This window comes from Lepus europaeus, chromosome 18 (assembly GCF_033115175.1).
Source record: "Lepus europaeus isolate LE1 chromosome 18, mLepTim1.pri, whole genome shotgun sequence".
NCBI classification, from domain to species: domain Eukaryota; kingdom Metazoa; phylum Chordata; class Mammalia; order Lagomorpha; family Leporidae; genus Lepus; species Lepus europaeus.
The window spans coordinates 48,746,402-48,774,391 of NC_084844.1; the positions used below are offsets into that span (position 1 = coordinate 48,746,402).

The 27,990-nt window shown below is 46.0% G+C and overlaps 1 protein-coding gene across 4 annotated transcripts in view; it reads right to left on the reverse strand.

Annotated features, from left to right (window-relative positions):
* The window catches only part of ZZEF1 (zinc finger ZZ-type and EF-hand domain containing 1), a 127,634-nt gene that overhangs the window by 24,095 nt on the left and 75,549 nt on the right, over window positions 1-27,990 (reverse strand). For 2 of the 4 annotated variants that reach the window (XM_062175259.1, XM_062175258.1), the window contains exons 32-42: window positions 27,659-27,820; window positions 24,164-24,293; window positions 22,049-22,187; window positions 20,022-20,187; window positions 19,166-19,428; window positions 18,199-18,356; window positions 15,668-15,800; window positions 15,349-15,488; window positions 6,618-6,895; window positions 5,820-5,994; window positions 5,170-5,302 (exon numbers count right to left, since the gene is read on the reverse strand). In XM_062175259.1, the coding sequence (XP_062031243.1) occupies window positions 5,170-5,302; window positions 5,820-5,994; window positions 6,618-6,895; window positions 15,349-15,488; window positions 15,668-15,800; window positions 18,199-18,356; window positions 19,166-19,428; window positions 20,022-20,187; window positions 22,049-22,187; window positions 24,164-24,293; window positions 27,659-27,820 (1,877 nt within the window). Of the gene's footprint in view, window positions 1-5,169; window positions 5,303-5,819; window positions 5,995-6,617; window positions 6,896-15,348; window positions 15,489-15,667; window positions 15,801-18,186; window positions 18,357-19,165; window positions 19,429-20,021; window positions 20,188-22,048; window positions 22,188-24,163; window positions 24,294-27,658; window positions 27,821-27,990 lie in introns of all 4 variants that reach the window. The other 2 variants (XM_062175257.1, XM_062175256.1) reach the window with 1 other exon arrangement.

Here is a 27,990-nt window from a genome sequence, read left to right on the forward strand (position 1 = left end):
GCCTTCCACTTCCAAATAAGATGGAGTAAGAGGAGTCAGAGTAAACAATCAGAACGCCAGAAAACAAACAAACAGATCCACAAACCAGTCAAGCATTCTACAACAGACAGTGTAGAACTACAAGCTCTGAGAATGAACTTATCTTAGGCTGGCCCTCCAATAACACCAGTTATCTGTAAAAATCCAAGCAGCACACAGAAGTCTCCGTGGATTGTGGAGGTGGAGATAACAGCAGCAGAGTATCACAGAGAAGAAAGATTCTTAAGGACAAACCGGTGGGGGAGAATTTGCTGGAGATCCAGAGAAGGTTCCTCATGAATTTTTGGATGAATACTGATTGCACATATGACAGAGGAAGTTAGGGCAGGAGAAACAAATAGCAAAAAGCAATAGAAAATTCCTGGAGCTCACAAAGAGCTGGGAATATTTTAGCTTCCCATGAGTGTGAGTTAGAAGTGTCCTGGTGGAGGGTAGAAAGAATTAGAAGACATAGTGATCAAAATTTTCCCAACTTTGTGATCCAAATTTTCCCCAGCATTGTGGCACAGTGCGTTAAGCTGCTGCCTGCTAAGCTGGTATCCTATATGAGTGCCAGTTCGTATCCTGGCTGCTCCACTTCTGATCCAGCTCCCTACTAATGATCTGGGAAAAGTAGCAGAGGATGGCCCATGTGCTTGGGTCCCTGCACGCATGTGGGAGACCTAGAAGAAGCTCCTGGCTCCTGGCTTCAGCCTGACCCTTCCCTGGTCATTGCAGCCATTTGGGGAGTGAACCAATGGATGGAAGATTTCTCTCTCTGTCTCTGTAACTCTGGCTTTCAAATAGATAAATAAATTTTCCAAAAAATATTTCACAACTTTGATAAAAACCATAAACCAAAGGAACTCAATAAACTTCCAAGCAGAACAAGCAGAAGAAATAGAAAGAAAATCATGCCAAGGGACATCATAATCAAGTAGCTAAAAACCAGTGACAAAGAGAAAAGCAGAGAAAGCAGTCAGAGAAAAAAGACACAGTAAGAAGAGTAACAAAGAATGACAGCAGACTTTATACCCCAATCCATACCAAGCCAGAAGACAGCGGGTCAGGGTCTTTAAAGTATTCAAAGAAAGGACTCTCAGCCTAGAATTTTTTTTTTTTCTTTCTTTCTTTCTTTTTTTTGACAGTCAGAGTTAGACAGTGAGAGAGAGAGAGACAGGTCAGGTCCTCCTTTTGTTGGTTCACCCCCAAATGGCTGCTATGGCCGGTGTGCTGCGCTGATCCAAAGCCAGGAGCCAGGTACTTCCTCCTGGTCTCCTATGCGGGTGCAGGGCCCAAGCACTTGGGCCATCCTCCACTGCCTTCCCAGGCCACAGCAGAGAGCTGGACTGGAAGAGGAGCAACCGGGACAGAATCCGGCGCCCCAACTGGGACTAGAACCCAGGGTGCCGGTGCCGGTGCCGCAGACGGAGGATTAGCCTGGTGAGCCGCGGTGCCAGCCTCAGCCTAGAATCTCTAACTCCACAATGTCTTCCAGACACTGGACAACAGAAAATGCAGGGCAATTTGAAGACCTACACCACAAGCAATGTTAAAGTAGGTTTTTTCAGGCCAGATAAAAACGATACCAGATGAACTTTAGCCTACACAAAGGAATGAAGGGCACAAATGCAGGTAAATGTGAAAGATATTGTTTTCTCATTTAAAAATATCTTTGAAAACATTTGGCCCTTTAAAGCAAAATTAACATATTATGAGATGTATATGGAGAATCAATCAGAGGATGAATGCTCTCATGAATGAATGAATGAATTCATTAAGTTGTTTTTTTTTTTTTTTTTTGGACAGGCAGAGTGGACAGTGAGAGAGAGAGACAAAGAGAAAGGTCTTCCTTTGCCATTGGTTCACCCTCCAATGGCCGCCGCGGCCGCCGCGCTGTAGCCGGCGCACCGCGCTGATCTGAAGGCAGGAGCCAGGTGCTTCTCCTGGTCTCCCATGGGGTGCAGGGCCCAAGCACTTGGGCCATCCTCCACTGCCTTCCCAGGCCACAGCAGAGAGCTGGCCTGGAAGAGGGGCAACCGGGACAGAATCCGGCGCCCTGACTGGGACTAGAACCCGGTGTGCCGGCACCGCAGGCGGAGGATTAGCCTATTGAGCTATGGCGCCGGCTCATTAAGTTTTTTAAAGACAAGGATTGCTGGATTAAAAATAAGACTCTACTATGTCATTTCTATAAGAAATCCAGTTTAAATATAAAGACACAGGCAGATTAAAGGTAAAGGGTAGAAAAAGATATACCATGAAAATTCTGGGGCCAGTGCAGTGGCGTAACAAGTAAAGCCTCCGCCTGCAGTGCTGGAATTCCCTGTGAGTGCCAGTTTGAGTCCTGGCTGCTCCACTTCTGATCCCAGCTATGGCCTGGGAAAGCAGCAGAGGATTGCCCAAGTCTTGGGCCCTTGCACCACATGGGAGACCCAGAAGAAGCTCCTGGTTTCAGATCGGCTCAGCGCCAGCCGTTGTGGCCGTTTGGGGAGTGAAACAGTGGATGGAAGACCTCTCTCTGCCTCTGCCTCTCTGCAACTCTGCCTTTCAAATAAATAAACCTTTGAAAAGAAAATGCTAACAAAAAAAAATCAGAAGAGGCTATATTAACTGTTATCAAAACAAGGAATATTATTAGAGATAAAAAGGTACATTTCATGATGAATTGAGAACTAGACATACTCACAATTATAGTTAGATACTTCAATAATTATCTTACAGTAATTTTCAAAACATGTAGACAGAAGCACATGGAAGACTTTAACAATACTTTCAACTAACTGACTTGACTTAAATGACCTCTGTAGATCACTTCACTGACAATACAGCAAGCATAATATCTTCAAGTGCACATGAAACTTTCATAAAGAATGGAAAGTAACATTGTGAACCACAAAACAAGTTGCAATACTCTTTTTTTTTTTTTTTTTTGGACAGACAGAATTAGACAGTGAAAGAGAGAGAGACAGAAAGGTCTTCCTTCCATTGGTTTACCCCCCAGATGGCTGCTATGGCTGGAGCTACACCGATCCAAAGCCAGGAGCCAGGTGCTTTCTCCTGGTCTCCCACGGGGTGCAGATGCCCAAGCACTTGGGCCATCCTCCACTGCCTTCCTGGGCCACAGCAGAGAGCTGGACTGGAAGAGAAGCAGCCGGAACTAGAACCCAGCACTCATATGGGATGCTGGCACCGCAGGCGGATGATTAGCCAAGTGAGCCACAGTGCCGGCCCTAGTTGCAATACTCTTAAATAGGACTGGAATAATTAAAAGTATGCTCTCTGACCTCAACAGAATTAAACTTGAAATGAATAAGAGAAATATATCTTGAATACCTTCCAAATATTTGGAAATTAAAAAATAACCTTTAAAATAAGAGTAAAAAAGAAATCATAAGGTTAAGTAGGAGATATTCTAACCTGAGTGAAAATAATAATATAACATCAAATATTATGGGATAGAGCAAAATTCATAGCAAAATGATTCTATCTGCAAGGAAGCGAGTCACAAGTCAGTGTTGATGTCTATCTTCAGAAACCAGAAAAAAAATAAAAAGCACAGTATACCCAGAGACAGCAGGAATAATGAAATTAACAATGATCAGAACAGATATCAATGAAAGAGAAAACAGAAATAATATAGAAAAACAAATGAAACCAAAGTTGGTCCTCAGAAAGATTAAAGAAATTGATAAACCTCTGGTTAGACTTGTGTAGGAAACAAAAGACAGAATACAAAAGATCAGAAACGACAGAAGGTAGTTAACATCCCATGTTAGGCTGACAGAAACTAAAGACCTAAATTTTATGGACCTAATTTTCTGCCCTAAATAAATGGAAGATATACCATGCTCATGGATCAAAAGATTCAATATTATCAAGGGGTCAGTTCTCCTCAAACAGATTTATAGATTCAATACAATGCCAAGTAAAATCTCAGCAGGCTCTTTTACAGAAACTACCAGCTGATTATAAATTTACACAGAAAAGCAAAGGAACTAATAGAGTCAAAAAAATTCTGAAGGAGAACAAAGTTGGAGGAGTTGATCTCAGGACAGTAGAGTATACATTCACAACATTCAAGACAGTGTGGCACTGGAGAAAGGACAGATACAGATTAATGGAACATAAAATAATCCATAAATAGATATACACATTTACAGACCAATTAATTTGCAATAAAGGTGCCAAAATAACTTAGTGGAGAACAAATGGTCCTGGAACAACTAACTATATGCTCATAATGAAAAAAAAAACTCAGACATCCCTCACACAATGTACACAAACAGCAAAATCTGCCTAACGCTAAAGCTGAGTGGGAAAGAAAATCATTAGCAGCAGAACTAAGAACATAATAGTTCCAAACTAGGCGATTTGGAAAATTCAATCAAAAGGGTTTATTGGTTACAATGTAATAATCTTAAGTGTCCTGATGAAACAAAATGGAACAGTCCATGAATGTCAATGCATTTGTTCTAAATACAGCTACCCGACTTCCTAGTATGATTAAATCAGAAAATAAGTGACAGTGGCAAATAGAGAATTAAAAACTAAACAAAATAGACTCCAAAAAAACAAAATCATACACATAGCAACACAGGAAGGGCCTTTAAAATTACTCCATTTTTGGACTGGTATTGTGATACAGGTTAGGCAGTCTGGCATCACATATGAGCAACAGTTTCAATCCTGGCTGCTCCACTTCCTATCTGACTCCCTGCTAATGTGCCTGGGAAAGCAGACGATGTCCTGAGTACTGGGACCCTGACACTGCAGGGGGAGGGGGGGAGAGACCTGGATGGAATTCCAGGTTCTGGGCTCCTAGCTCCTGGCTTCAGCCTAGCCCAGCTCTGGCTGTTATGGCAACTTGGGGAGTAACCAGCAGATGGAAGATCTCTCTTTTAATGTTTCTCCCTCTCTCTGTAACTCTGACTTTCAAATAAATAAATGAATCTTTAAAAAAAAAATTATCCCAACTCGACGTTATCACTTCTGAGATAAAGAAAAAGAAGCTCAAGGAATGATAAATTTCCTTTAAAAAATTACATGCAAGAGGAAGAATCAAGGCATCTTCACTGATTTTAAGGTATGCAGGGATCGGATAATTTTGTTAGATTCTTAGAAACATAGGAGACCAATAATGCCTGGAACCTGTTTTCCTTTTCCGAGTTTTGACATCGACGATCACAGCCCTGTTCTTCTCAGTGAAGTGCTTCAAAATGATCACGTTATGGGGCTCATTGGCATTATCTATATAAACGCAGCGAGTTCCCACACATAGGACCTGGAACACGAGAAAGACAATTCAGTAGCACCTTGAGACAGGAAAGAACACTTAATTAGGCACAAGCCCCACCCCTCCTTGCTGCACCTCTGACTTTATCCAGCACGTGAGGACAAGGTTCTTCTCATCTAAAGGCCTGGCACAGAATTCGATTAAGTCCCTGTTGGGTGAATTCGGGCTTTTCCAGCCTCTCTCAATCTCAATCAGTTGAGAGACAGGAAGATGCCAAAGAAAAATCAACTGTTCTTTGATTATTTGTAATTTGTTACAGTTATCAATTATTCAAAACCTTTTTATTAAACACTTGTTAATAAAATGAGCCAAATGGCTAACGGTTAGAAATCTAAACTGAAGGCTGGTGTTACGGTGTAGTAGGTTAAGTATCCCACATGGGCGCCCTTTCAAGTCCGGCTGCTCTATGTGGGTAGCAGGGGCCCTCCTTCACTGCCCTCCCGGGCGCACTAGCAGGGAGCTGATAAAGACGAGAAGCGGGGCCCAGGCCTGGGCAGCGTCGCACCTGAGGGAAGCCGACCAGAACGAGCAGCGTGAAGATGTTGGTGTGCTTCAGCTGGAACGGCAGCTGCTTGATGCAGTGATCTGTGAAGGCAGCAAGGACGTCACGCCACAGAGGGGCGCTGTTGAGGGACCGCAGGATCTCTGCCATGGAGCACGCCCAGTCTAAGCCCACCCGGCTGGAAGGCAAGAGCTTCATTAGATGCCAGTGGACAGGCTCCAAACTTAACAGTCATTGCTGCTCTCCAAGGGAGACCCAGGAGCAAGCAAGCAGCTGTTCATTAATCAACTTACAAACTACCAGAATGCTTTGTATGTAACAATAACGGAAACCCTTCCACAAAAGATTTGTAATTTATATGCTTAGTCTACAACTATGTGTTTGCAAACCTCGGTAAGAAGTCACCTACATGTGTGTACACACATGCACACTCACATTCACATATACAAAAAAAGCCTGGGAGGTAATAGAGTGAAACAGCACTTGATGCAAGCCAGGGTGATTTCTTCCTTCATTCCTGGTCTCCAAATTTGGTCCTGTGGCTGTTACTCTTATAACGGAAATAGATTTACTTTCTTCCACTCCAACGCCTACACTTACTGCCCTCAGGAAAAAACAAACCAGGACATAGATCATGAGAGAGCTGAGGCAGAAGACAGTGTGAGGCGGCTCAGCTGCTACAGCAACGGTTGACGGCACTGCTCACAGAGCCAATTTCGTTCTCACAGCTCTGTAGCAGGCTGAAATGAAGAAAGGAACTCCAAGGCAGGGAGTGGCTGGGGAAGGAAGAGCCAAGGCTACCTGTCCAGACACACAGCTCCCAGGCTGCAGAGCAGATGGGTGGTCTTCCAGCCATCGGGCACGACGGCACTGTCCCCTGCAGCAAACAGGTTGTGCTTGGCCGAGAGGACCTGGATCACGGCAGCGTCGACCTCAGCTGGCAGCAGACGGATGATCACCTGGCCGAGGAGGCCCAGGGTGAGGTGGTAGGTTTCGTTCAGGTGTCCTGCATTTGAGATGACCACCTGGAACATGAGTGGGAGCACGTGCTCGAGGTCCATCAGCGGGATGGTGGGGTCCTGCCAAGAGAGGAGGGAAAGGCTGCTCAGGGCAAACTCCGTGTAACCACGGGTGACGGTGTGAACACAGTCTGGCTCCCGAACCCCTAAGTCAATGGCAAGAAGAGGGTGGAAACCTAATCCATTTATGTTGACCAGAGGGTGGGGCCTAATGAGAGGTTCTTAAGTCACTGGAGGGGTCTCCCTCAGAAGGCTGTTCTCAGGAGAAGGCTGGTCCTAAAAGGCTGTGTGTGGGGCCGCTGCGTGCAGTGCCAGTATCCTCTATGGACGCTGGCTCAAGTTCTGGCTGCTCCACTGCCTGGGAAAAGCAGTGGAAGATGCTTCAAGTGTTTGGGTCCCTGCCACCTATGTGGGAGACCTGAATGAAGTCCCTGGCTCCTGGCTTCAACCTGGCTCAGCCCTGGCTGTTGTGGGCACTTGAGGACTCTCCATTCTGTAACTGTGACTTTTAAATAAATAAATCTTAATACAGTCTGAGTTGGGCCCAGCCACACTCTCTGCTTCCTGGCTCACCATGTGATGGGTCGTCTGCGCTCCACTGCCGCTGCCCTGGTCAGGGCTGCCTGACCTTGGACTGTGAACCCCTAGAACAGGAGCCAAAACCAACCACTCTCCTCCGTGAGTAGCTTCTCTCAGGCACGCCTCCGTAGTGACAAACAGCTAACACACCACGCCAGCTAAATAGTCCGTCTTCATGTATTATTTACAACTGACCTATCTGATGGAATTACGTAGTAGCTTTCACAAATACCGCATGTACAATCTATTATAAAATAAACATGCTCAGGCATTATCTTAAAATCCTCTAACATTCATTTACTCTGAAAAATAAACCTAAAATATTTGTTTTCTACCCCTCTCAGGAAACATCCATTGTAAAAGAATTCAAATAACTCAGAAATACACAAAAGTTAAAGTTCCCCATAACCTACCCACTCCCAACGCTCAGGAGATAACAACATCAACACTTTGATGAATAGTTTTTCAACATTTTTCTATATATATTTACATGTAACATATGTAAAATAAATATTTTAAGTTGCTTTTCTTTCTCTAAACATTATCCTGCAAATTACTTTGTTTTCAATTCTACTTTCCAATTCTGCACTAGTATAAACATCATTTAGCCTGACAGCCTAGTATATAACATTTCTATACACTGTTGCCATTTGTTATTTTCACAGTGAAAAAAAACACACAAAATTGGAGAAAACCTTTAAAATTTCTGAGTTATAACCCTTTGTGTGATTCAAGAGGGCATTATGCCCACAATATGAAAACAAAGCCATTTAAGAACAAAAAGTTGAAGAAGGTCTCGCCCTGAAGGGGAAGGCTGGCAGGGGCCTCAGAACCACGCAGGGGAGAAGTGGCTCTGTGGAGAGGGGGCCTGGCAGGGCTCCGCCTAGCTGGGGTGAGGAGGCATGCATGCTGGGAAATGGCCAGGCCTGGAGAGCCAGAGCTGGAGCGCCACATGGGGTGGGCAGGGCTCCAAGCTGGAAGGGCTGTGTGGCAGTGTCAGAGCCCAAGTGGAGAGGTGAGGGCAACCACAAGGGGAGTTCAACAGCCTGGCATGGGGAAGGAGCTCAAGCAGCATAAGCAGAATGCTGTCACCCGTCACAAAGTAGTAGCCTGCTGTGGACGACAGTGGCCTCAGTGTGAGGGGGCAACCTGACAGAGAGAAACAGACTCAAGTGTAGTATGGAGGCATCTACAACGAGGGAGGCTCAGAGCAGGGTGTCAAGAGTCCAAACAGGGAGGGGAGGACACCCTTTATTTTTTATTTTATTATTTTAAAGAACTACTTATTTATTTGAAGTCAGAGTTACAGAGAAAGAGAAGAGACAGAGAGAGAAATATCTTCCATCCACTGGTTCACTCCCCAAATGACTATAACAACCAGGTATGGGCCAGGCCAAAGCCAGGAACCAGGAGCTTCTTTTAGGTCTCCCACGTGGGTACAGGGGCTCAAGCACTTGGGCCATCTTCCATTGCTTTCCCAGGCATATGAGCAGGGAGCTGGATTGGAAGTGGAGCAGCCAGGACTCAAACTGGTGCATATATTGGATGCCAGCACTGTCACAGAGCCCGGTACCTTTTTTTTTTTTTTTTTAAGATTTATTTATGTGAAAGAATTACACACAGAGAGAGGAGAGGCAGAGAGAGAGAGAAGTCTTCTATCCAATAGTTCACTCCCCGATTGGCCCCAATGGCTGGAGCTGCGCCAATCCAAAGCCAGGAGCCAGGAGCTTCTTCCCAGTCTCCCACACAGGTGCAGGGGTCCAAGGACTTGGGCCATCTTCTACTGCTATCCCAGGCCACAGCAGAGAGCTGGATCAGAAGAGGAGCAGCTGGGACTAGAACCGGTGCCCATATGGGATGCCGGCACTTCAGGTGAGGGCATTAATCCGCTGTCACAGCCAGCCCCCCTTTTTTCTTTTTTCAAAGATTTACTTTACTGCTTTTAAATTTCTTTTAGTTTTAATTATATTTATTTTTATTGTTTCATTTACTTGAAAGGCAGAGTTACAGAGATACAGAGGGAGGGAGGGAGGGAGAGAGCTTTCATCCACTGGTTCAGTCCCCAAATGCTGCAGCAGGGCTGGGCCAGGCTAAATCAAGGAGCTTGGAACTCCACCTGGATCTCCCACATGGGTGCATGGGTCCAAGCACTTGGGCCATCCTCCACTGCTTTCCCAGGCCATTAGCAGGGAGCTGGATCAGAAGTGGACCAGCCAAAACTTGAACGAGTGCTCATACGGATACCCAAGTCACAGGAGCTGGAGCTCCAGGAAGTTTCCCCCCACCATGACCCCACTCTGCAACATTCTTCTGAGCACTGTGGTCCCACGGGGAGTGAGCCAGTAGATGGAAGATCTCTTTCTCTCTGTCTCTCCCTTTCTCTCTGTAACTTTGCCTTTCAAATAAGCAATAAAATAAATCTTTTTAAACAAATAAAAAAGGAAGAATGGCAGTAGAGATGGGAGACAGAATTATACAAAGCAAAATGGGATCCAGGATTCTCATTGTTTAAGGGCTATAAATATAGAAAAGGAGAAAACCATAATGGACCTGGTAGTTCTATATGGGAATTAGGATCGAAACGAATCATGATTTATACTGACCCCCCTCCCTAAATCAGGGGCTTTCAACTTTGACACTATTCAAATTTGGTTCTGATACATTTTTTTCTGTTTACTACTTATTTATTTTCAGTCTATTTAAAAGGCAGAGAAAGACAGAAAGATAGATCTTCCAACTGCTGGTTTACTTCCCAAATGCCTGCAATAGCTAGGGCTAGGGCAGGCAGAGACCAGGAGCCTGGACTCAATTTGCATCTCCCGCATGGGTGGCAGGGACCCAAGTACTTTTGCCATCACCTGCTGCCTCCCAGGGTGTACATTCTCAGGTAGATGGATTGGAAGCAGAGTAGTTAGGACTCAAACCTAGGCAATTTGTTATGGGCTGCAGGTATCCCAAGTATTATCTTTTTTTTTTTTTTTTAATTTTTTCAATTTTTTGACAGGCAGAGTTAGACAATGAGAGAGAGACAGAGAGACAGAGACAGAGAGACAGAGAGAAAGGTCTTCCTTTTTCCATTGGTTCACCCCCTAAGTGGCTGCTACGGCCGGCACATTGCGGCCGGTGCGCTGCGCTGATCCGAAGCCAGGAGCCAGGTGCTTCCTCCTGGTCTCCCATGCGGGTGCAGGGCCCAAGGACCTGGGTCATCCTCCACTGCACTCCTGGGCCACAGCAGAGAGCTGGACTGGAAGAGGAGCAACCGGGACAGAATCTGGCGCCCTGACCGGGACTGGAACCCGGGGTACCAGCGCTGCAGGTGGAGGATTAGCCTAGTGAGCCACGGCGCCGGCTTCCAAGTGTTATCTTAACTGCTGTGCCAACTACCTGCCCAGGGTCTGATGATTCTTGGGGGGGGGGGGCGGGGAGCAAGGGGGGGGTGTGCTTGTGCATTTTAAGATGTGTAGCAGCATCCTTGATCTCTACTCAAGATTCCATTTAGCATCCCTCCAAGCTGTGACAACCTAAAATGTCTCTAGATATTGCCAAATAACCAAATGAGACAGCTTCCAGTTTGAGAATCTGCTCCTGAAACATAAAAATAGAGGTAAAGTATAAAGGTATAAACGCTCACACACCCATACACCCACACCCTAGTTCTAACCATCAGGAGGACTCAGGAGCAGAGACACACTGTTAGTGATCACCCTGCCTGGTGCTCAAACCTTGGTTTCCAAATGCTGTTCTCTACCAAAACCAACCAGGTCATGTTGAGAAATGATGGAGTTTGGGGCTAAAAGAAGGAGAGTTCAAGGACTGCCTGGAAACATCTTATGCCAGAAAACAAGGGAAGGTTAAAAAAAATGATGAGGAGGGGCCGGCACTGAGCGTATTGGGTAAAGCGGCAGCCTGCAGTGCCAGCAGCCCTTATGGGTGCCAGTTCGAGTCCTGGTTGTTCTATTTCTGATCCACCTCTCTGCTATGGCCTTGGAAAGCAGAAGAAGGTGGCCCAAGTTTTTGGGCCCTGCACTCACATGGGAGACCTAGAAGAAGCTCCTGGCTCCTGGCTTCAGATCAGCGCAGCTCTGGCTGTTGTGGCTAACTGGGGAGTAAACCAGAGGATGGAAGACCCCTCTCTCTCTGCCTCTCCTCTCTCTGTGTAACTCTGATTTTCAAGTAAATAAATAAATCTTAAAAAAAAAAAAAAAAAAGATGATGAGGATACATCACACGGCCATAGAAGTCAGCCTGGATGGGCTCCCCCAGCCAAATCCAGGTTAATTTATGCATTGAAATAAGTAATCTGAATAGTGGATTATAACCAAATAAATAAAACAGGAAGTCATGTACCCATTCTGATATCTAAGTAAATTAGTAGTTATGAGAAACAGGATAGTCATGTAGTTTCAAGGATTCTCCCAACTAAATATTTACTAGTAACAAAGAGACTACATTGGAAAAGTCTGACACCGCTTAAGTGACCAAAGTGGACGCAGCCCGTCATGAAGTGAGGCGAAAGTGTTTTGCTTGACAGGCTGCAAGGAGAATGCATCACTGCTGTCACATTCCTGCCCAAGATGCAAAACCTGAATGTAATCAAGGGGAAACGCCCAACAGACCCGAAGGCCTGAAATCTTCAGGTGACACGGTCTCAAAAACTAAGAAAAGATAAACTGGTGAAGGTTAGAGGAGACTAAAAGGACAAGACAACAAAATGCTACACATTAATTCTGATGCTCTTGCTATAAGACATTTTTGGAGTTAACCTGGTAAAACTTGAACTGGGTCTAAGTACTAATTTGTCCAACTTTTGTGTAAGTCTGTAACTGTTTCAAAATTAGAGAGGGTATGGAACAAATGAGCTTTCAGATGGTGCTGTGGGAGTGTAAACTGCTCCAAGGAAAACCTTGCTAGGACAAGTTTGCTCTGTGCCCATCTGTTCACCAAGTGATATGCACAGAGCTGTGTGGAGCAGCTCCAAAGTGGAAACTACTCAAATACCCAAGAACAGTAAAATGAACTTTAAAATTAGAGTATGCTCACACGAGAACAAATAAAGGAAATGCATCAGAGTAGCAAATGCATCTTACAAAGGTAATTTTGAGTAAAAGCAGACAGAAATGTAGTACAATGTAGTCCATTGACATAAAAAGTTTAAAAACAGGCAAAACCAATCTATGGAGACAGAAGTCTTAGTATTATTGGATTGTAATAGTTCTTTATATATTCTAAATACAAGTCTATGTAAGTACTTTTTACACTAAAAATGTCTTCCCAGTTACCTGTTTAGGAAAAATAAACAAACAAAAAAAGCATATACATTTTAAAAGCTGAATAAAATAAAGATGGCTCACTTAAAATAATAATAATAATAATAATAATAATAAAAAGATTAGCAAGGGGGACAGAATAGCCACCACAGTGGTGATTTCAACAAATCAACTAACTTATGGAATTCTCTCAAACAAAAGATGTTATATGTCAAGATGTAAAGTGTGACCAAACTGAAGGCAAGAAGAGGGTGGACGCAGGAAATCCACTCTGCATTGCAGGAGATGCAAATGGGTGAAAAAGCAGCAAAGTCAAATGACAGAAGATGCTCCCCAAGCTCCACTTAGCAGGAGAGCAAGACCATGCTGGGAAGTAACACAGCAAGAGAACATCTACTTTGAAGTGGCCTGATGAATAACTGAACTCTAAGGAAAAAAACTTTCAGGAAAAAGAGATCAGTTTATGTCATCTTGATGTTGGGCTTCTCATCAGTTCCTCTACGTGGCAGGAGACCAGGGGTTTGGAGGGAAAAAGGCTGGGTCTCTATAATTTTATGCCCATGTTATCTTCACAGGGGAGAGGGAAAAAAGACATAAGCTTTTGGAAAAAAATATTGAGAAAGCTAATAGGATCTTTTCTTTAACGTGATAAACATGATATAAAAATTTATATAGAAAATATGTAAGGGCCGGCACTGTGGCATAGAGGGTAAAGCCACCACCTGCTGTGCTGGTATCGCATATGGACACCAATTCGAGTCCTGGCTGCTCCACTTCCAATCCAGTTCGCTGCTAATGCACCTGGGGAAGCAGTAGAGGATGGCTCAAATGCTTGTGTCCCAGCACACATGTGGGAGGCAGGGATGAAACTCCTGGCTCCTGGCTTTCGCCTGGCCCAGCACTGGTCATTGTGGCCATCTGGGGAGTAAATCAGCAGATGGAAGATCTCTCTCTCTCTCTCTCTCTGCCTATGCCTCGCCCTCTCTGTAACTTTTCCAAATAAAATTAATCCTAAAAAAAAGCATAAATAGCCCAGAAAACTACAAAAAGGGGGGGATAATGAAGACTTATGTAAACTATCTAGATCATTTAAAGATGTCAATGTCATAAAAGTTATTTTTAAAAAAAAGGTAAGGAAAGTAGATTAAAGGAAACTAAATGAGCATGACATCTAAATGCAATGCAGTTCCCAAGTGGATCCTGACTTTTTTTAAGGCTTGGGGGATAATTGGGAAAATCAGTATATAAGCTATACACATATAAAACATAAAATTATTACACCAATATTAAATTTTTACATTATTTAAGTATGATAATGATTGTGGTTGTACAGAAAAAATATACTTTTAGGAGACACATGTGGAAGTACTAAGTGTAAAGTGTCAATCATCATTGAAACCATTGTTTCAACTTATTAAAAATCTAGGGGCAGGTATCCGGTCTAGCAGTTAAGCCACAGTCGGGATGCCCACAGCCCACAGCAGAATCCCTGGGTTCAGGTCCTGGCTCCACCCTCCACTCTAGCTCCGTGCTAATGTGCACCCTGTGAGGCAGCAGACGGTGAGTCCCTGCCACCCAGCTTCAGCCTGACGCAGCTGAGGCCACTGCAGGTCTTTGGGGTGTAAACCAGTGAATGGAAGATCTATCTCTGTTTGTCAAGTAAATTAATAAACTTTAAAAAGTAAAGATAAAGCAAAATAAGATGAATCTAGGTGAAGATCTTCACTCACTGTTCAAGTTTTCTGAGCTTCAGACTTTTTAAAATAGGGGCTGGTGTTGAGGAGCAGCAAGTTCAAGCCCTGCCTGAGAAGCCAGCATTCCCTGTTGAGAGGCAGTTTGAGTCCTGCTCCATTTCCAACCCATCTCCCTGATAATGTGCCCAGGAAAGCAGCAGAAGCAGCCCAGGTGCTTGGGTCCCTGCCACCTATATGCATAACCGGGATGGAGGTTCAGCTTCTGGCTTCAGGTCAGCCCAACCCCAGCTGTTGGGGCCATTTGTGAGTGGACCAGCACATGGAATAGTTCTCTGTCTCTTTCAGATCTCTTTCTTTCTCTGTGACTCTGCCTTTCAAGTAAATAAATAAATAAATATTTTTTTTAAAACCTCAAAATAATTAAAAATAAATCATAATGTACATATTTACAAAATATAGAGAGGGTCAAAGAAGGAAATAACTTTAAGAGCATACCCTCAGGGATACAGATATAACTGTTTAGTTTGTTACCAACAATGCTTTCCAAACTTTTTTTAAAATTTTTTAAATTTTTTATTTATTTATTTTTTTGACAGGCAGAGTGGACAGTGAGAGAGAGAGAGAGACAGAGAGAAAGGTCTTCCTTTGCCGTTGGTTCACCCTCCAATGGCCGCCGTGGCCAGCGTGCTGCGGCCGGCGCACCGCGCTGATCTGAAGCCAGGAGCCAGGTGCTTCTCCTGGTCTCCCATGGGGTGCAGGGCCCAAGCACTTGGGCCATCCTCCACTGAACTCCCGGGCCACAGCAGAGAGCTGGCCTGGAAGAGGGGCAACTGGGACAGAACCCGGCGCCCCAACTGGGACTAGAACCCGGTGTGCCGGCACCGCAGCTCAATAGGCTAATCCTCCGCCTTGCGGCGCCGGCTCCAAACTTTTGTTCTATGCATGACACCAACCCCCATCATCTGTCGCTTACCGACTTTAAGGGCGGTAACATGGCTGCTAGTAATCCCAAAATCCTCTTCTGGGAGCACTCAGCAAACACTTGCTCAGGGTGTGGAGTCACTGCCTTCTCCTCTATTGGCTTCTGAGATGACGCTTCTGCATTTTCTGTATCTGTTGTAAAACACCAAACTTTTAGAACCAGAACACTCCTAGTCCTACATACACAGAGGCAAGTAAGCCACTGTCCCTGTGCCCACACAGAATCAAGCTGGGACTTAAACACCTGCCTTTGTGCGGATGGCCCCTTCTCAAGGAGGTCCGCTGACCCTACTGGAAGGGGCAGCCTTTACCTGGAAGTCCTGTAGGTGGGCCAGCATTTGCAGGTGAGTCTGAAGTTTGGGTCGTTAATGACGCATCGTCACCTGCCTTAGCTCTCTGCTTGTCACCTGAAGGGCTGACTTCCTTACAAACGGCTTCTTCCCCCTAGAGACAAAATGTTAAGTGTAAAAGGATTAAGGTTTCTTAAGACAAAAGTTTAGTCTATTAATATTATAATAAGTTATTAGCCAGTCTCCACAGACCAAAAAACTTTTGAATTTCATTAGAGATGCCACTTGTTTCTTATGATAAGCTATACTTTAAAACAAGGCTGTCCAATTTCCGTCCTGTATACCGCGGTAATTATTTTACACTTGATCTTAGCCAAAAGGCTGAGAAGCAATGAATTATTTAATCTATTTAAAAAAAATTTATTTGAGAGGCAGAGAAATACACAGAGACCCCCATGCTCCAGTTCACTCCCTCAAATGGCCTGCAACGCCTTCGGCCTTCGGGGCACTTTTCCCTCTTGTCTCACAGCTTATCTAAGTCACTGGGGAAGTCCTATGGCTCCAGGCCTGGGAAAGTCAAACTCCACTCCTTGGAGCCAAAGGTGGAGTGTTACATAACAGGAACTCCCCAGGAGGAGGTACTGTGCCCTCCCAGCTTCCATACTGATCTTACACTCAACCTCCTCCTGAGAAAAAGGGGACTCTAAGGCTGTCCTGAGGGGGGCTGAGAATGGGAGAGGCTCTTGCCAGTTCAAAGCGTACCCTCTGAAATGGACTCTTCGCGCCGTGTGGCACTCTGTGAAGACAATTCCAAAGCTCTGACAAATAACTAGTCTATCTGCTTTCCTGTTAACACAAGACTTTACAGGGTCACTGTAGTGGCACCTTCTGGTATCCCAGGGGGATTCTTTAACTGGCCTGACGTCACTGTAGACAGAATCTTCTAGCTGATGGCCCTAAGATCGGTTTCTCGGTAGTTTAAAACAGAATACCCCTAGTCCCTGGATGGGGGAAAAGGGGTAGACACACTCTTCTTAGGGCCTGGGATTGACTAGGAGAACTCAAAAAACAAGGGAGAACTCAGGAACAAGGCACTTAGGGCCCCAGAGGAATTTAGCCCTAGGGACTCCTCACAGTGGCAACACTCCATTCTGCTGTAGGGATGGCGCTGGTAACTTTGCAAGGAGACTGAGACACACAGAGAAGACTTTGGTTCCCTCCACTGCTGAGAAGGGAACCCAAAAAGTGGCAACAGCTCAGGAATAAAATAACGCCTTGAGGGCTCCTTGGAAAAGTCTCCTTCCAGTCCTCAGACCTAGGTCAGTCCTGAAACATCCTTCTGCATAAAGAATGAAGGAAGTGTTCTGAGAATAATGGTGACATAACACAAGGACGTAAAAGGCAGCTGAGAGGATTCCCACTGGCCAAACATGGGGCAACATGAGTATTAGAATGAATAATGAAAAGCAAGAGACTTTAGTCCATTGAATTAAAAAAATCCATGAGACCCTCTTATGCAAATGAGGAAATTGATACATGTGGAGCACAGTGCTCAGAGATGGTGAGCCACAGGTGCTGAGAGTTCAAAAGAAGTTACACAGGCTCCCAGCCTCAGGGTGAAGACTGCTGATTCACCCCGTCTCCCTGGACACATCTTCTCTGCCCCACCGTCATCGGGGGTAGTGAAAGCACTGCCTGCAGAACAGGCTCGAGGGTCAGCAGTACTGACACTTGATATAGGCACGACATGGCCTGTCTTCTGCTGGCTCTCGGCTGAATGAAGCTACAACAAATGTCCACGTTTTTGCCAGCCATCTTTGCTTCTGTCTCCCTCTACATGACAATGGGATCCAGTGAGCTATAAACAAATGGGGGAATCTCTGAGCTAGCAACCTATCAGAGACAGAAGACAGAAACATCAACGGCTCCTGAGACAAAGCCAGGAGCATTCCCAGCGTGAAACCAAGCTTTGGAGGCAGCTAACAGAAGCAACGCTGTGCTTGTCCATAAAATAGTCTTCAGTATCCACAGGTTACACCTGGACCCAGAACACCTCTTCTGTTCATACTGCTCTATATGAACTGCTCTGTTCACTTAGCAGTTTCCAGTATCACCTACTTGTTGACTGGACAGAAAAACAGCTATTCATATACAGGGTTCAATAAGAGCTGGGAACCAATTTATTTAAGTGCATCATCTTGTTCCATCTTTAAAGGGGGAAAAAAATCAACAGGAGGCAATTCATGAGGGTAGCTAACACTGGTGTGGATCTTACCACACACGCACTCTGCTCTAAGCACATTCCACGTGCTTCTTCAGGGTGTAAGGTGTGTGGCTTCTCACAGCATTATTATTACTATCTCCACTTTACAGGTGGAAAATGGAAGCAGAGTGACTGAACGAGGTCTGACAGAGCAGGGATCTGAAGGCTTTGCAGCCGGGTCAAGGGTCCGTGCCTCAACTGCTCTGCCACGCTGCCTGAGGTGATCAGCTCTCTTAGCATTTAGCCTACGACTGTGCCTGATAAATGAGTGATTTACATGGCAACGCACGCAAGGATTTGCCTCTGGTGGCTCCTCAGCTGCTGGTGTCCCCTTCTTCGGCAGCGGCTCCTCTGATGTGCAGCAGGGCCCAGGGGCCGCTGGGGCCTGATGTTCTGGGGCAGAGTTGCCATCTGGCAATATACCAAGAAGAGCTAGAGCTTTAAGACCTACATGAGAGGCAAATGAGAACACGGTTACAAGTTTCATAACGAGGGCTATTTCTTGCAAATGCCACAAAGCACACAGCTACTATTTGGAAATAGATAGCTGCCAAACCCAACAGTACTAGATGTACCACACTCCAGATCTTAGGCAGAGAAAGTCTGGATAATGAGGGATATCTGCACTTTATTAATCTCAGAAGACAAAAGATGTAACAGGATTGTCTACTTAAAAAATAATACACACTGCAACTTGATAGCCCCATGCAACTAGATTCCTAAATGCCCACAGGCAAGTGAATCACAAAATCTCCCTCAAGCACTGGCAGTATTTGCCTGCTATCTAGCCCAAGTCTCATTCCCTGTGGTTAACTAGAATTGTTTGAGAGAAATTTAGCATTCGCATCCCTTTCTTGCTGGCAGCCCTCAGTGAAGTCAGAATCATCTAGATATTTAGTGAGGCTAGTTTACGTGTAAACAGCTGTCATGCAGAACACAGTTGTATGGAAGCAGATTTGCACTCCAGGCTAAACAAAAAGTCTGCATTCTTTCAGCACAGTTTGGTAAATTAAAAACTCTACCCACAGATATCAAGAGTTTTAATTATTAATTTTTTTACATCTTCATACACATCTCCTAGAGAAACTAAATGGCAACAGTTCTCTCAAATGAATCTGGGAACTGAAAATGAAGTTCCACACTAGGTGAGCCTTCTATGGAAGACTGGAACCGAGTGCGGAATGCACTCCTGCCAGAGCGTGCCCTGCACCAGCAGCTGAGGGCTGCTTTGGTCTCTGTGCCTGAGGAGCGGTCACCTTTTCCCTGGTGAGCCTTCATCAGACAGTCCCCAACGAGCTTCATGCACTGGCTCCGCAGGGTGGCGGCGCTGCTGTGGGCCTCAGGAGCCAGCTTCTCCCCGTCCACATCCTCTGTGCTGGCCAAGTGGGCACTGTAGAGCGCCAGAGCAGCGAAGAGCAGCCAGGAGTAGTTGTGGATGTAGGGCTGGATGAGCCTCTGCCGGTCGCTGATCCGGATGGTCACCATCGGGTAGGCCGTGATGCTGTGGGTAGGCAAATGGCTGCAAAGGCAAGATGTTTTTCAAGGCTGTAAGAATTTTTGAAGCTCCAACAAAGAGCCCAGGGCCTCGGGGGAGCTGGCACTAGTCACCTCTAGGCTGTGGGTTCTGAAAATTTAAACAGAGTATGTATGGGCCTCTCCCCTAAAAAGGAACAAATACAGACACTGGCCTTACCATTTCAGGACTTCACAACCCCAGAAGACTGTCTATGGAAACCAGGTGACAGAAGAATTCCTAACTGCGATCTTTGCAAAGTATGGTAACAGTATTTTGGTCATGTGAGAAGGTGCCCATAAGTTTTAAAGACAGATACAAAGTATGTAGGAAGGAAATGACTTAAATTCTAAAATTTGCTTTAAAACACTTTAACAAAGAAAAAAAGCAATAAACTAAGCTCACATAAGACAAATCTTCCTAATTCTCACATCTGGGTAATGGGGACCTGGGGGTTCAGACTAGTCTACTTTTAGGTATGTTTAACATTTTCTATTATTAAAAACTTTCTCTCTTTTTTTATTAAATAGAAGGTCCCTTCTCAAGTGAAGGAATATGTGCAGGAAAGGCTCCCTGACCACAGGCAATCTGAGACGTACCCATAGGAGTATTTCTTTGTAGCATAGCATCCATAGCAAAGATCAAAGTCATCACACACATTGCAATTCATCCTCCGGCCTATGATCAAACCCTGGCAGTGGTCACAGGTAAACTCCATGTTGACCATCTCATGGTCATCTCCATGGCCCTCTGGCTTCACTCCACCTACGGGAAAACCCAGCAGCATGAGGCAGGGGAGGCAAAGGGCTTCTAGAAAGGCTAGTTTCCAAACCCAAACCAATCAAGACACCAGACTGCTCCCAGCGGACTGCTCAGGAAGGCAGGTGCCACAGGCATCCTCTGCAGATCAGAGTGCTTTGCCCAGCTGGCTCGAAGCCTATGAACAATATCCTAGGCTCGGAACCTCAGGGCAACAGGACACTGGATCTGACAGTGCAATGGTCTGATCAAATAAACTTCCAGTTCCCACCACGACTGCTGTTGGGGTCCCCATGCCACCTTGTGAGCTTCTCTCCAGACCCCACCCCTGACCGACCCTCAGCATCCACGAGATATTCCTGTTAGCAAGCACTGAGGAGCCAGCAGGTTTGGGCTCTCACTTCTTCAGTGCAGAATCACAGATGAAAACAACCTGCACAACTGTAGACCCACAGAGAGAGAGAACGACATCAGGACAGAGACAGGCCGCTGTGGTCTCCACCTTACTCTAAGTCCAGCGGGTCTCCAGGGCCCATACAGATGCTGCTGAATGTCCCTCGCCTCTGACCCACTTCTGTTTCCACTGCTGCAAATCCAGCGGAGGCTCTCTTGTCATTGCCGTTACTAAAGTGGTGCCGTCTTATCTGTGGCACCATCTAAGCCCAGGAAGCCATCTTGGGCTCTGGCCCTGGGTGCTATCTTGCACAGTAAGCTTCAGTCCTAAGCCCAGCTTGGTTTGCTAGGGGTCAGGTGACCGAATGGCCCAAGCACAAGCCTCAGCTCCACCCCCAACCTAACGAGATTCACTGCTCCCACTTCCCTACCCCCTACAAGGCTATAACAGGACCTGCTTCCCCCACACAGACTCTCTTGACCTCTCTCTCTCAACCCTTCTCCGTTTTGGCCCTCATTTTGCTCTCCCCCTCCAGCCTGCAGGGTTCCCCCACCCAACAATAAACCTTTCCTTTAACACTGGCGTTTGGTGTGCTCTGCGGTGGCCTTTCACTTGTGAGTACCACAGTGGATTTCCTACAGGAAATTCCCATCCAGACAGAACAGCTTTCCTACCGCAAGCTCCCATCATGTCAGTACCCTGCTTGAGAAACACTCCTCACTGTTGTGCACTGTTCACATTCCTCAGCCTGCTAGCTCAGGGCTGCCCTCCATCAGCACATTCAAGTGGGTCTGTCTCAGCTCACTGTAGGTGCTCACTGCTGTCCCGGGCAGGCTCTGCCCTCCCTGGTGATGCTCTCCTCAGCGTTTCCTTCACATCACCCAGTTCTCGCTTTCCATGAAGACCAGCTGTCATCCCACCTCCCTGGCAGCACTCAGCTTTCCCAGAAGTTTGCATGTCCCTCGTCTATGACTCAGCACACACACTCTGTACCAGAATGCATTCTGTGGGCATGACCAGGCTCCCCGCTAGGTGGGAGATGTTTCTAGGGAAGGAGTGGTGTCTACCGCTGGGCCATTCACACAAAGAGCACTCATTCACTCCTGTTGATCGGCTTCACCTCAGCACCTACCATCAGGTGTATCAAAGCATCTTTGAAGTTTGCTCCTTTTTCTGGGTGTGCATTTCACTGCTTAGAAACACCCCATGATTCTGGAGCAAAAGCTATTTCTTGGAAACTCAAGTTAATGCACATTCATTGGTCCTAAGTTTATCAAGTGCCCACACCCAGCAGGATGGAAGGCTATCAGCTAACAGCCATGCAGTTCACCATTTAGTTGAGGAGATAAGGTTCCTATTTGCCAACAGAGAATGCCATGGGGCAGGACTTTTATTTACTACAGTGGGAGTATCACAGAAAACAGAAACAGATACTACTTTCGGGATACGACATACTCAATCCATGACAATTACCGAGGAAGCAAGTTTTGCAGAGATCCATATCACTGCATTGCAGGCACCGGTAGCGATGCCAGGGGGCGATCTCATCACACCCATCACAAGAGATGTCCACGTTCAGCAGGTCACAGTAGCGAGCAATAAACATGTGCATCTGTAAGGTGAAACCAACAAAATTAACCATCAGGCTCTCTGTGGGGCCATTATTCATTGATCAAGTCAATCATTCATGAGGTACTTTACATGTTCCAGGCATTGTACTTGGTACTAGGGAATGAACCTGAGTGAGCTCAGTGTCTAGCTGGGAACTTCCTCAAGCAAACATGCAAGATGAAAAGTGTTTTGATGGGCAGCCGGTGCTGTGGCGTAGCAAGTAAAGCTGCTGCCTGCAAAGCTGGCATCCCTTACGGGTGTCAGTTCAAGTCCTGGCTGCTCCACTTCTGATCTAGCTCTCTGCCATGTCCCGGGAAAGCAACAGAAGATGGCCCAAGTCCTTGGGTCCCTGCAACTACGTGGGAGACCCAGAAGAAGCTCCTGGCTCCTGGCTTCGGATCGGTGCAGCACTGGCCATTGCAGCCATCTGGGGAGTGAACTAGCAGATGGAAGACCTCTCTCTGCCTCTGCCTTTCAAATAAATAAATAAAATCTTAAAAAAAAAAAAAAAAGTGCTTTGATGGGCAAATTCAGGAGACTTAGAGAATGCAGAGGGTGGCTATCAATGGGGATGAGAAAGGTCAAGGAAGATTTTCCAAAGGAGATAATTCCTCAGCAAGACCTAAGAAATAAACATGTATTAGCTGGGTGGAGCCAAGGGCAGAGGACATGTCAGAGAGAAAGCACAGCAAGTCCCGCAGGGAAAAAATAGGGGCAAGACAAGGGTTTGAGAATTTGGTAAGAATTCTGTACGTAGAACACAGTCAAAGGAGAATAAGTAGGGAGAATGATTAAACTACAAAGAGCCCTGCATGTTTGTCTAGGGAGCTACCAACTGTTCACAGATAGAAAGCGAATGTGCTCAGATCTTAGTGTTCTAAAAGTTCCTGTGGTTGCTGAACAAAGAAAGACTAGAGTCAGGGAGACTGACCACGACAGAAGCCGACAAAGTGCCCTGTAGCCCATAAGGCTGGGACTGAGCTGAAAGTGGCACGCTGAGAAGTGGGCAGACCTGAGGGGTTTACAGGAGGCAGGAGTGAGGATCCTCGGGGACAGACTGGATATGGGGTCAATAAAAGGGAAGGGTCAAGCACACCAGCTCTGTGGCTTGCGTGCTCTGCTGGACAACGGCAGTGTTTGCAAACACAGGGGACACTGTGAGCTCTTCCCAAAGGACTGCTTCCCAGGACTACAAAAGCAACACCCTCTGGGGAGACAGTTAAGGAGCAAACAGACTGTTTCACTAGGAGGCACCTAAATGCTATAGCAAAGTTTATCTTTAGGGCCTGGAAACGAGGGATCCAAATTGTAAGTCATCTTCCAGTAGCAGACCAGTGCCAACTGGCCGAGTTGCCTTAGGACTACAGAATGGCTGCCAATGACATGTTAACACACAGGAGGGAGAGAATCCCAAGGCCCAGCTGGTGTGCCCCATGCACACCACAGGTGCTGGCACACAGGAGACACCCAGTACCTAGAAAACGAATGAACATGAGGCAGCAGAGCCTGGCACACGTGGCCGTGAGACACTGCACCTAACATGGACGAGGACACGGGGGGCTGCCTGAGCCTGGTGCTCTCCACGTCTGCATTGTGCACGTCAGATTCTGTGCATATAAGGCAGCTGCCACACTCAAGAGACCTCGCTGAGATGCGGCTTCCCACAGTGCTGCTCCAACGACACTCAGGCCTTTCAGCTGTTCTAGTTCTTGTTGTACATTAATAAACTGCCACAGAATACTGTACATCAGCCCCATGAGCCCATTTTCTGCAAGTCTAGCTGTATGGGAGGAAGCTATGGGTGTGGTCAAATTAGAACTCAGCTCCTCAGGTTAAAGAACAGACTCTAGAGACAAGAGATGAGACTCTAGGGGTTTCAGGGCTCCCTGGCAGCCCTCCCAGAGGCAGCCCCTAGCACTCTTTCTCTCTGCAAACCCTAGTACATCATTTCCAATTACACTGGTGAAGAGGTCTTACTTTCCTCTGCTTCTCTGGGTCTTCCTGGGCTATTTTTTCATACCAGGCCTCAAACATGCCATCCTGACACTCATCCATCCATTCCGAATTCTGCTTGGCATCAGCAAGTTCATCTTCTTCACTCCACTGGCTGAAAGAAGGACATAGAGAGAGAAAAGCAAGTCTTTCCCAGTAAGTGAAGTGCTGGTTAGTGGATGTTTCAAACTTCTGAGGGGAAAAGACCATGGTCTGTTAGATCAATAAAAAGGGAGAAGCCCTTTCCAAGCAGATAGCCAAGGGGAAGGACTGGAGCTTGAAAGGCTGGACCTACATGGCAAAATCCCATTTGAAACCACTGGTGGTGAGCCAACAATGTGCCAAGCACAGGAGCCAAACAAAGTGATCTTTATACAAGTTTCATCTGGACATGCTCAGCACATCCTAGTGAATTGGCATGAGAAGGGAGTCAGGTGCTGTGCCTTCAGCTGTATCACGTGCTGCTGCCAGCCTTTGACACGTTATTTAGCCCAGGTCCTCAGTTTCCTCATTTTTTTTTAAACTTTTATTTAGTAGATATAAATTTCCAAAGTACAGTTTATGGATTACAATGGCTTTTTCCCCCCCCATAACTTCCCTCCCACCCGCACCCCTCCCATCTCCCGCTCCCTCTCCCATTCCATTCACATCAAGATTCATTTTCAATTATCTTTATATACAGAAGATCGATTTAGTATATATTAAGTAAAGATTTCATCAGTTTGCACCCACACAGAACATAAAGTGTAAAATACTGTTTGAGTACTAGTTATAGCATTAATTCACATTGGACAACACATTAAGGACAGAGATCCCACATAAGGAGTAAGTACACAGTGACTCCTGTTGTTGACTTAACAATTTGACACTCTTCTTTATGGTGTCAGAAATCTCCCTAGGCTCTAGTCATGAGTTTCCAAGGTTATGGAAGCCTCTTGAGTTCGCTGACTTCAATTTTATTTAGACAAAGTCATAGTCAAAGTAGAAGTTCTCTCCTCCCTTCAGAGAAAGGTGCCTCCTTCTTTGATGGCCCGTTCTTTCTACTGGGATCTCACTCACAGATCACAGAGACCTTTCATTTAGGTCCTATTTTTTTTTTTGCCAGAATGTCTTGGCTTTCCATGCCTAAAATACTCTCACGGGCTCTTCAGCCAGAATTGAGTGCCTTAAGGGCTGATTCTGAGGCCAGAGTGCTGTTTAGGACATCTGCCATTCTACGAGTCCACTGTGTATCCCACTTCCCATGTTGAATCATTCTCTCCCTTTTTGATTCCAATACAATCCCATCAAGATTGAATGTACCAATGCCATCTCACTAGTCCAAGTGATCAATTTCAATTCACAATTGATCACACGGATAGGTCTAAGAGTCAAAGGGATCACACAAACGAATACTAACTGATAGAATCAAAAAGGGAGAGAACGATCCAACATTGGAAGTGGGATACACAGCAGACTCGTAGAATGGCAGATGTCTTGATTTCTTTTTTTTTTTTTTTATTTTTTTTTATTTTTTTTTTATTTTTTATTTTTTTATTTATTTTATTTTTTTGACAGGCAGAGTGGACAGTGAGAGAGAGAGAGACAGAGAGAAAGGTCTTCCTTTGCCGTTGGTTCACCCTCCAATGGCCGCCGTGGTTGGCGCGCTGCAGCCGGCGCACCGCGCTGCTCCGAAGGCAGGAGAAAGGTGCTTCTCCTGGTCTCCCATGGGGTGCAGGGCCCAAGCACTTGGGCCATCCTCCACTGCACTCCCTGGCCACAGCAGAGAGCTGGCCTGGAAGAGGGGCAACCGGGACAGGATCGGTGCCCCGACCGGGACTAGAACCCGGTGTGCCGGCGCCGCAAGGCGGAGGATTAGCCTAGTGAACCGCGGTGCCGGCCAGATGTCTTGATTTCTAATAAAGGGTTTCAGGTTGACAGTCTCAGGGGTTCCTTTTACAGTTTGCTTTACCAACCAAAATTTTAAACACAAGAGGATTTGCTTGATAGCAAGTACAAAATATTTACCAACCAGCAAGTCCGCATTCATTTGTGTATTCTAAGAAAATGGTTTTAGGCCAACTCATACTTAGCTTTGAGTTAGCTGCTAGGAGAGACTGGTAGGAAGGGGGAGGTTCCACCCTCAAGGAGTTCTGCATCAAGGAGGGTGCAGATGAACCTTAAAACACTGAGCAGACTGACAGCTGAAGAGCCAGCATGCTGATCCCTCACCGCCCAGCACCGTGTCCACCTCTGTGCAGAAGGCTTTAACTCGATGACAGTGCGCACACTGTCCCAGTGCTGACTCATTTATTCCCTTCCTCTCTTAACACTTGCTCTTCTTCTCCCATTCTCTCTACTCCTTTCTTTTCTACACATACAAATGGCTAACAGATAAGAAGACTTGAGTGGGATGGAGAGATAGTTGTCAAAACTGGAAAGAAGGGCCAGTTGTCTGTCCAAGCTGTTAAGACACTTGTATCCCAGAATGCCTGGGTTTGAGTTCTGGCTTAGCTATTGACTCCAGCTTCCTGTTAATGCACACCCTGGGATGTAGCAGCTATTGGCTCAACTACTTGGGTCCCTATGTGGAAGACCCATATTGAGTTCCTGGCACCTGCGTTCAGCCTGGATCAGCCCTGGCTGGTACGGGAATTTGGGGAGGGAATCAGAGGACAGGAGCTAGCCCTCTCTACCTCTGAAATAAATAAATACATTTTTAGAAACTGGGAAAGAAAAAAATGTTTGAATCTTTTCTTCTAATAACTAAGTCCTTGTAATGTGCAAGAGGTTACAATGGCAACCATCACACACAAGTGTAACAGAAGGGGCCAGTGCTGTGGCATAGTGGGTAAAGCCAATAACTGTGGCACTGGCATCCCAGACCGGCACTGGTTCGAGTCCTGGCTGTGCCACTCCCTGCTAATGTGCCTTGGAAAGCAGCAGAGGATGGCCCAAGTCTTTGGGTCCCTGCACCCATGTGGGACCCAATCTCCAGCCATTGCTGCCATCTGGAAGCTCTCTCTCTGTCCCATCACCCACTACGCTCCCCCCACCCCCATAACTCTGCCTTTCAAATAAATAAATAAATCTTAAGAAAAAAAATAAGTGTAACAGAAAATATAGAAAAGGATTCTTCAATTTAGCAAGCTGGGCTAGGATGTCCAAAAATGCAGGGGGTCTACATCTTCAGAGTTCCTGTTGCCACCACCACCAATTTACATGGCACTGCTATGTGCCAAATCTGGCTGTAAACATTTACAACCACAACTCACTGTCCTGTTCTTCAGCAAAAGCCTTGGAGGTGGTACCACAGTTATCTCCAGCTGTAAAGAGGAGGAAACAGGCACACGCAGGTTAAATTCCTGCCAGTCACCCAGCAGGTATGTGGCAAAGCCAGGCTCTGCCACCCACCACGTGAGCCTAGAGTCTATGTCCTCAGCCCTGGCTCCATGCCTCCTGCATTTCACCACCTACTGTGGGAGTGCAGGACGTTCTTACCTGATCATACTGTCATGGACACTTATGTTCTCCTGTGACATTTTCATGAGGAGATCTGGTAACTGAATATCAACAAAGAAGGCAAGATCACTGGGTTCCCAGCCCATATCCAAAAGATGAAGCAGGACTGTTTGAATGCAGGAAAAGGCAGGCAGCAAAGACCTAGAGAGGCCACAAAGGCAAGAGTCACCAAACTGCCTGTCATCAGCGCGACCACAGGAGCCCTGCGAGCAGGCCGTCTGCTTGGCGTGTGACTGGAAAGCAGCGGGAATGCTGCAGTGCTGGTCTGGGGTCCTTTCAAGTTTCTCAGACGCCACGGAAACATTTTCCAA